A 9,851-nucleotide genomic window follows, 5' to 3' on the forward strand; every position below is an offset into this window, starting at 1 on the left:
AAAAAAATTTAAGTCATCATATTCTAGAGTATCCGGAATTGCTGTGTAACAAAAAAAGTAGAGGATTCATAACAGATTAGTGTTAAACTTTACTAGTATGTAAAAACATTTCAAGAAGCACTTTACATGTATTTTTTAAAAGAAGAGCTTCAAGTATTTTTACTATAAATCACTTGAATTGCTTCTTTCGATTGCTTTAATATGTCAACTACATAGACACATTGTGTACATAATAAGATTTAATTTGTTTCTTAACTACGATCCTAGTTTCACAGAAATAATCATTTGTTGTGTCGTTCAATAATGATACCCTCACACCTGCAAGTGCTTGATGGCAGTATGAACATCCTTATCCCCTCTGCCACTGCAGTTAAGGACGACCTTTGCCCCATTAGGAAGAGTAGGACACAACTTTTCTAAGTAGGCTAGTGCATGAGAGGTCTCCAAAGCTGGAATTATTCCCTCAAGTTGTGACAATTTTTTAATAGCTTCCAATGCTTCATCGTCAGTAACGCTGTAGTACTCAGCACGCCCCAAGTCTTTCAGAAAACTGTGCTCCGGTCCAACCCCAGGATAATCTAAGCCTGCACTTATAGAATGAGGCTCAATAATTTGGCCATCTTCATCCTGTAACAAGTAGCTCATAGCTCCGTGCAGAACCCCAACATCACCTTTTGTCAAAGTTGCAGCATGCTTGCCACTATCCAATCCAAACCCTGCAGCTTCTACTCCTATCAATCGAATATCTTTGTCTTCAACGAACTCATGGAAGAGTCCCATAGCATTTGATCCTCCACCTACACAAGCAACTAGCACATCTGGCTTTCCACCCCATTTTTCGAGTGCCTGTTTTCTTGTTTCTTTACCGATCACCTTGTGGAAATCGCGAACCATCATAGGGTATGGATGAGGGCCAGCAACAGATCCCAAAATATAATGAGTTGTCTCGACATTAGTTACCCAGTCCCTTATAGCTTCTGAAGTAGCATCCTTTAGTGTTGCTGTTCCAGAATGAACAGCCTTTACTTTAGCGCCAAGAAGCCGCATTCGGAAAACGTTGGGGGCTTGCCTTTCCATATCTTGGGCACCCATGTAAATAATGCATTGCAACCCAAACCGAGCACAAATAGTTGCAGTGGCAACTCCATGTTGACCTGCCCCAGTTTCAGCAATAATGCGTTTCTTGCCCAACCGCTTAGCGAGCAAAGCTTGGCCAACAGCATTGTTGATCTTGTGTGCCCCGGTATGGTTAAGATCTTCCCTCTTTAGGTAAATGTGAGGGCCTTCACCATTTGGACGTCTGTATTCCTGACGCAGACGGATTGATAACTAGGTTTACCAGCTATAAACCTAAGCAAAAGATTCTGGAGTCCAGCAGAGATAAAAGAGAATAATCTCAATTTAATTGATAAAAGATGAAAGATCCGTTCTGCAGCCGCATAAATAAGAGAAAAGTACCCTAGGGCGACTAACAACGAAACCCTAAGGTCCATGGATAAAAACGAAAACAACCCAAAAATAACTAAGAAAACCAAAAACGGGTAAAATAGAAAAATGCAGTTTTGAGGCCTTAAACGATCCCGAAAGCCCGAAAAATGCTATAGCTTATGGCAAAGCCATAAGTCTTGTTTCTGGCGCGATTCCCTTTCTGGAAAGGTAAGGTGCATCCCAATCAGACACCGAACAGCCGTTTCCTGTCTACTAGTCACTTTTCGTTTTCCTCCTTTAGCACGGTCTAACTGTTCCTCGAATTGGGCCGCCATACGCTCTGCATCAGTCTCCTCCACCTCCGAAGAACTCGACCCCGAGTTCTCATCTGGATAAAGAACCTCATCTTCACGAAACTCATGCAGGTCAGCCACATTAAAGGTGTTAGAGATACCCATAGAATCTGGTAGAGCAACAACATAAGCATTGTCGTTGATCTTCCGCAGCACCTTAAAAGGACCATATTTTCGGGGTTTCAGTTTGTTATAGGTACCAACAGGAAATCGCTCCTTCCTCAGAAATACCATCACGTCATCACCCTCTTGGAACAATTTCACTCTGCGATGTTTATCAGCTGTAGCCTTATTCTTAGCATTAGTTGCTTCTAGCTTGGCCTTAACTTCATCTCGAACAGCCTGTACATCTCTAGCCATACTATCAGCAGCAACACTAACCCCATGAACCTTAGGAAGCTTCACCAGATCAACCACATGTTGAGGAATAGCAGTATAAACTAAGGAGAATGGTGACTTCCCTGTGACGCTATGCACAACACTGTTATAAGCAAACTCCACCTGTGGCAAAGCATAATCCCACTGTTTGGGTCGATCTCCACAAACGCTTCGGACCATGTTACCCAGAGTTCTGTTAGTAACCTCTGTCTGTCCATCCGTTTGAGGATGAGCTGTGCTGCTACGGTTCAAGGCTGTTCCAAACATCCTCCACAAGGTAATCCAGAAATGGCTAAGGAACTTGGTGTCTCTGTCAGATGTAATGGACTTGGGTACTCCATGCAAACGAACCACTTCCCTGAAGAACAGTTTAGCTATATTAGAAGCATCAGCAGTCTTCTTACATGCGATGAAATGCACCATCTTAGAGAACCTGTCAACTACCACAAACACTGAATCCACTCCCCTTTGGGTACGGGGTAATCCCAACACAAAATCCATAGCAAGGTCCTGCCAAATATCATCAGGAACAGGTAAAGGTAGATAAAGACCTGTGTTTTGGGACTGACCCTTAGAGACCTGGCAGGTGTAGCACTTTCTTACGATAGTTCCTGCGTCCTTCTTCAACTGTGGCCAGAAGTACCTCTCCTCGAGGCTAGCAATAGTTTTGTCTCGGCCCAAGTGTCCACTCAATCCCCCTCCATGCAGATCTCTGATCAGTTTCTCCCGCAATGAAGAACTAGGGATACAAAGTCGGTTGCCCTTGAATAAATATCCTTCATTCTCATAAAAATCTGCAACTGTGTTATTATTGCTGCACTTGGCCCAAATTTCCTTGAAACCAATATCTTCCTCATACAACTCCTTCAAGAGATTAAACCCCACAATCTCTTGAGCTAAAGTGACCAGTAAGGAAGCTCTCCTACTCAAAGCATCTGCAACCCGGTTAAGAGTACCAGATTTATGTTGAATCATAAAAGGAAATTTTTGCAGAAAACTCACCCACCGTGCATGCATTTTATTCACAGTTTTCTGGCTATTGAGATACTTCAAGGCTTGATGATCGGTGAATAGTACGAACTCCCTCTGAATCAGGTAGTGCTCCCATTGCCTCAATGCCCGGAACACTGCATAAAACTCCTGGTCATAAGTACTCCACTTCTGACGAGCTTCACTCAGCTTTTCACTAAAGAATGCTACTGGTTTCTTCTCTTGTGATAACACAGCACCTACTCCCACGCCACTACCATCACATTCAACTTCAAAGATCTTGTCAAAATTAGGAAGAGCAAGAACTGGTGCAGTACAAAGTTTCTCCTTGATTAAGGCAAAACTCTTCTCTTGTTCCTCTCCCCATTGGAATTTTCCTTTCTTCAAACATTTAGTAATAGGGGCAGTAATGGTACTGAAATTCTTCACAAACCTCCTGTAGAAAGTAGCTAACCCATGAAAACTCCGCACCTCAGAAGCTGTTTTTGGAGCTGGCCATTCTCTTATTGCTCTCACCTTCTCTTCATCAACTTGAATACCTTCTCCTCCAACCACAAATCCCAAAAATAGCAGTTTGTTGGTACAGAAAGTACACTTCTTCAAGTTAATATACAATTTACTTTCCTGTAAAGCTTCCAAAACCTGTCTCAAATGCACCAGATGTTCTTCTTTGGTTCTGCTATAGATCAATATATCATCAAAATACACCACGACAAAAGAACCAATGAAAGGACGAAGAACCTGGTTCATAAGCCTCATAAAAGTACTGGGTGGTTTAGACAATCAATGGCATAACCATCCACTCGAACAAACCATCCTTACTCTTAAAAGCTATCTTTCACTCATCTCCTGGCTTGATTCGAACCTGGTGGTAACCACTACGAAGATCTTGGTAAACACTTTGGAACCCTCCAGTTCATCAAGCATGTCCTCCAAACGAGGAATGGGAAACCTGTACTTCACAGTTATCTTATTTATGGCTCTGCTATCAACACACATCCGCCATTGATTGCCCTTCTTAGGAACAAGGAGAACTGGAACTGCACAAGAACTCATACTTTCACGAATGAACCCCTTTTTCAATAAGTCTTCAATTTGCTCCCTCAAAATCTCATTCTCCTTGGGACTCATTCGGTAATGTGGTAGGTTTGGCAAACTAGCTCCAGGAACCAAATCAATCTGATGTTGGATGTCTCTCATAGGTGGTAGTTCGTTGGGCAACTCATCTGAAGTCAACTCTTCAAAATCTCCCAACAACTTCTGCACTTCTTTAGGGATCACCACATCTTCCTTGTCTGCAGCCAACAACCCCTTTATCACTACTGGGCAGAAAACTTCTGTTTCTCTAAAGGCCTCCTCCATCTCAAATTCACTATTAGACAAGGTGAGGAAACTCTCCCCTTTCTTCCCACCAGATTTTTCAAATTGACACACGGGAGCCATAGCAATTTTATGACTATCCCACACAAACATCATCACGTTATCTCTGCCTTTATAAATCACATCCACATCATATTGCCAAGGTCGTCCAAATAAAATATGACAAGCATCCATATCAATAATATCATACATAACTTCATCTTTATAATGCTTACCAATGGAGACCGGTACTTTGCAAGAATCAGTAACTCGAACTTGTGGACCTTTCTTGACCCAACCAAGGGAATAAGGTGCTTCATGAGGCTGTGTAGGTAACTGCAAGTATTCCACCAGTTTCTTGGCTACAAAGTTTTCGCAGCTCCCATTATCCACAATCAAGTTGCACACCTTGTTATTGACGGAATAAAATGACCTGAAAATATTGCGTCGTTGCCCATCTTCTTTGGGATATAATAAGACCCGCTGCAACACAATATTAACCTTTTCAGGAGACTCCTCCTCTGCGAACTCAGCCCCATCATAATCGTCACCTCTTCCTCCTTCTTCTTCATCTTCATCATATTCACCTATAAGAGCAGTTTGTCTCCTCTCTGGACACACATTAGATCTATGCCCAGGTTTGTTGCATCGATAACAGACATCTCCTGTAGGTCTAGCATAAGGATTATTAAACCTCTGATTCGGGGCTCTATTTTGAGCACCACTAGAACTGCCAACCCCTTTAAAAGGAGGATTGGAAGCCCTAAAAGTACCTTCTGTTTTTTGCAGTGTGGTTTTACCCCTATCAGTTGAAGAGTTTACTAAATCTGTGCTCTTTTGGTAGTTATATCTCTGGAAAGAAGAAGCTCGTGAAGGCTTCTCTAACAACTCTGCCTTCAATGCTAGGTTTGATGCTTCTGCCATAGTATGTACAGTTTGCAACCCGATTTTCTCCTGAATGGAAGGCTTCAGTCCACTGACATAGCGAGCTACCTTCTGGCCTTCAGTTTCTCCTAATTCATTACGCTCCGAGTAGCGTAAGAACTCAGCGGTATAATCAGCCACTGTCCTAGTTCCCTGGACACATTCAATATACAACCTGTACAAAATCTGCTCATAATCGTCCGGTAAGAACCTCTCCATGATCAGCTACTTCATTCTTCGCCATGTTTTAACACCCTGCTTCCTTTGTTTCTTTCGAGTGTTCTGCAATTTATCCCACCATACTGCAGCAGTACTCTTCAATCTCCATGCAACATGCTTAACCTGCTTGTGCTCAGGAACTTCCATGATCTCAAAGAACCTGTCCACCTGAAGCTGCCAATCTAGATAATCTTCTACACCCAAGTTACCCGAAAAGAAAGGGATTTCGGCCTTGACTTTGTAATCTTGGACAGCTTGTCCGTGTGGTTCAAATTGCACCATATCTTCTTCAGACTCAGATTCTGAAGTATGAACAACAACCTCTCTACGTGGAGCCCTAACTCGCTGGCCTCCTTCCCTGCCGCAATTCCGATCGTTGTTGTTGTTTCTCTCTCCCAACAACCCACGAATTTCTCCAATCTGCTGGTCCACCCGATTGTTCATGGTGTTGATGGCAGCGGTAAACGCTGCCGTGAGAGCTTCGATATCCAATTTTGTAACTTCACCCATTGCTACGAAGGCAAATAAAAGAGACAGGGAAGACCTGCTTTGATACCACCTGACGCAGACGGATTGATAACTAGGTTTACCAGCTATAAACCTAAGCAAAAGATTCTGGAGTCCACCAGAGATAAAAGAGAATAATCTCAATTTAATTGATAAAAGATGAAAGATCCGTTCTGCAGCCGCAAGAGAAAAGTACCCTAGGGCGACTAACAATGAAACCCTAAGGCCCATGGATAAAAACGAAAACAACCCAAAAATAACTAAGAAAACCAAAAACGGGTAAAATAGAAAAATGCAGTTTTGAGGCCCTAAACGATCCCGAAAGCCCGAAAAACGCTACAGCTCATGGCTAAGCCATGAGTCTTGTTTCTGGCGCGATTCCCTTTCCGGAAAGGTAAGGTGCGTCCCAATCAGACACCGAACAGCCGTTTCCTGTCTACTAGTCACTTTTCGTTTTCCTCCTTTAGCACGGTCTAACTGTTCCTCGAATTGGGCCGTCATCCGCTCTGCATCAGTAGTGTTCAGTCAGCCTCTCTGCAAAATAGAGAGGAGTCTCCCTACCAACATAGTCTCTCAAAATCCCATTCAACTCTTTCTCAAATTCTCCGTCATGAGCTAGAGCGTAAAACGCAGTCTCTAGTTCTGTCAGCGCGTGCATTAGCGTTTCTGGGACGTACTTCCCGCCATACTTCCCAAACCGTCCAAATGAATCGGGTCGGGGCAAGCCCGCCATGCAAACACTCGTCGAGTCTCGGATGAGGGTGCAGGAGGTGGAAGAAGGGGTGGTGACACGGTTGCAGAATTTTGAGGGCAACTGGAAGGAGGAGTAGGGCTTTGGGAGTGGCGGGGTGATTATGGTTTTGGGAGTGGTGGTAGAGCTTGTCATTGATTTTGCGAAAGGGAAAGAAAAATGTGTCAAATTATAAGAAAAGGACAGAGAGATGTGTTAAATTATAATAATCGATGACAGATCCTATATATATATATATATATGGTTGACAACGTTTTAATTTTTCTTCATTTTGGTTTAGGTTTACTTCTCTTACTTGGATTCTGTTTCCTAATCCTAATTATATACATACTAAAACAACGGAATGGGGTACGGTAGCCTCTGAGTAGGACTCCCCCCCTGAACAGTGAAATGCCCATTTTGTCCCTGCATTTTTTTTGTCTTTTGCGTGATGGTTCCCTCTGTGCCGAGTGGCTTTGGTTCTTCACTTCTGCGGATTTGATTTGAATGGCCGGTTTTGTTTTCCGTTCAATGTCTGCTGTAATTCTCTCTATGCCCGAGTCGATTATTCGCCAATGTTCTGTTCTTCGTCCTCAATTTTTATTTTATTAGTTACGATATTCATGATGTATCTCAATCTATTGGTTTCTGCAGTGGGAAAAAAAATTAGTTTTTAGGTTTTTTAGTTTCTTTTTCTGTCAGTTTTCTTCAGTTTTGAAGTTTGATGCTTGGTTGATATGTGCAGTGGGAAAGATTGGGTTTTTATTGAGATTATTGCTCCTAACTTCTATTACATGATTCCAGAGACGATATTTGCTTCTATTGTTGTGCATTCAAATGAGATTACTTCTCATTTTAGCATGATGACTTTACTGTAGTCCATTCACATCAATAAGGACCTATAACTATTATTTTTATTACTACTTAGTTTTGTAACTTCTCTGTTTATGATTGTAGAGATGGAGCTATCCCCGGTCTCACTTTGACAGTTGAAGGAAACCTCCTTAAAGGTATACAATGCCAATTATTTATGGAAGTGTACATCTCCTACATTCATGCGTAAGGTAATTGCGTTTAGCTTAGTTTACATTGTTCTCTCAGGTTTGAGAGGGTCAAGGATACAGAAATCTATCGTTGTAGCTTATCATAATCGTTCATTTCGTGTTCCTGCCTCTTACAGGCATATTGATCATTAAAAAGCGCTTAAATTTTACTTAGTGCACTCTGATCCATTGAATCTATTTGTTTTCCTGATTCTACATTCCCACCGCAATGAACATAGGTAACCTTAATGAATTCACTTGCAATATTTCTCCAATTTTTGCAACTTTTTGTTGCTATGTGCAACTGCTGTTATTACAGGTGTCAGCCTCAGACATACTTTGCTAACAAATCGTACTATAATCGTCTCCTAACAACACTTGCTTTATAATGAGTGTTCAATAATCCTGCTGTGGACTAATGTATTTGCTTCAGTATCACTTACTTTATGATCTGCCTTCTTCTGTTCATCATGTGGTTTGTGGCTAGGCAAGTGCGAAACGGCTACAAAGGTGCAATTCATATATAGGCATTTGGTTTATATATTAGGAAAACTTTGAATATTTTTTTTAAAAAATTAAATAGAGGATTAGGCGATATTAGTTCCTCTGCGATAGTCGATTTGGGGTGACTGACACCCACCTACAATCTCGAAAGAAAGGGGGCCATCGCAACCGGGAACCCACTGCCCATCCCTCTATTTTATGTTAAGGAAAACTTTGAAATCATGTCAAGTAAAGAAAAGAAGTGTAGTTTGTGTTAAGCAAACAAACATATGCAGTTATGGCTACTTGCCTTGCATATATAAACTATTTGTCTATTTCTAAATAGTACCGTGTATTCAGAACTGGTGTGCAGCACGAGCAGTTCACTCTTATCTATTTGGATATGTTTTCTCTGCTTGGAAAAATTAATTCCGTGTCTTATAGAGTTACAAAAATTGTTTTGCGACCATAAAATATGAAAGCATGGTGAAGATTAAAAATCAAATACTTTGAGCAATTCACAAAATCCAAACAAAGGACACAAATTCGATATAATTAGTCAACTAAAAGTGCACCAGTTTATTTTTTCCTATTCTTTTCTTTTTGGTGTGAAATCTCAAGTAATGACAATTGAAGAATCATGAAGACATTAATTATAACTATGTATGGACCGATTTTCTTTACTTGCCGTATTGTTTTGTCTGAAATTCTATAGATGCACATCGAATTTGATATTTTGGAACATGATTGATTGATGTCCGTGAGGTATGATTTGGGTTCCTGTAATCTGTTAGTAGTAGTGACTTATGGAATATTGATGTATGGCTTAGTACATCAGTGTATAGTGTGTGCTGTTTTGGAACAATATTGCCTAAAAGTTTGTAACTTATTGCTCAGTTATTGAAGTTGATTCGGTATAACAAAAAAAAAACCGCAGCTAAGCGCGAGCTATCTACCTAGTTGGATACTATTGCGTTAAAACACAAACAATGGACTTCTGGGTGCATGCTGAAAGCATGAACAAAACTATAGAAACGTAGGCCGTGAGATACTTTAGTCCACTTGTCCCGTATAACACAATATGATCTAAGTTATAACTTAATCTTATGTCCATTTAAACAAAAAGAACTATGATGCCAGCCGGCGCAAGCACCACAGAGGCCTCGCAAATTTTTATTTAATTTTTTTAACACAATAATTGACTCCGTGATTCGAACTTAAGACGTTCTAATTATGAATGATATACTTATATCACTAGGGCATCATAAAACTTAATTAATTTGAGTAATTAGTGGGTATATCACTGAACTCGATCCTCTAAATCGAAATATTGTAACTTGAATCTTTTCATGTAATCATCTACGTCCCCCTAGAGGTCCAACTCCCTTTTTCTCGGTCCCCATTTGTTGGGTGCTTGTTCGGATATAGACTAATTAA

General features: G+C 41.0%; 1 protein-coding gene across 1 annotated transcript; it reads right to left on the reverse strand.

The window, feature by feature from the left end:
* Nucleotides 1-312: 312 nt before the first annotated feature.
* On the reverse strand, nucleotides 313-7,044 carry LOC112171338 (tryptophan synthase beta chain 1). Its single transcript, XM_024308537.1, has 2 exons — nucleotides 6,676-7,044; nucleotides 313-1,305 (listed from the first exon to the last, which is right to left on the reverse strand). The coding sequence occupies exons 1-2, from the start codon at nucleotides 7,042-7,044 to the stop codon at nucleotides 313-315; spliced, it is 1,362 nt and encodes a 453-aa protein (XP_024164305.1).
* Between the last annotated feature and the right edge of the window lie 2,807 nt (nucleotides 7,045-9,851).

The sequence above is a fragment of the Rosa chinensis genome, chromosome 6 (assembly GCF_002994745.2).
Source record: "Rosa chinensis cultivar Old Blush chromosome 6, RchiOBHm-V2, whole genome shotgun sequence".
NCBI classification, from domain to species: Eukaryota; Viridiplantae; Streptophyta; class Magnoliopsida; order Rosales; family Rosaceae; genus Rosa; species Rosa chinensis.

Bases quoted from the DNA above. Each gene is read 5' to 3' on its own strand.
- LOC112171338 (XM_024308537.1), bottom strand. From the start codon at position 7,044: ATGACAAGCTCTACCACCACTCCCAAAACCATAATCACCCCGCCACTC. The intron at 1,306-6,675 runs TACTGATGCAGA...CTGCGTCAGGAA, and splicing joins CAGAGAGGCTGACTGAACAC to TACAGACGTCCAAATGGTGA.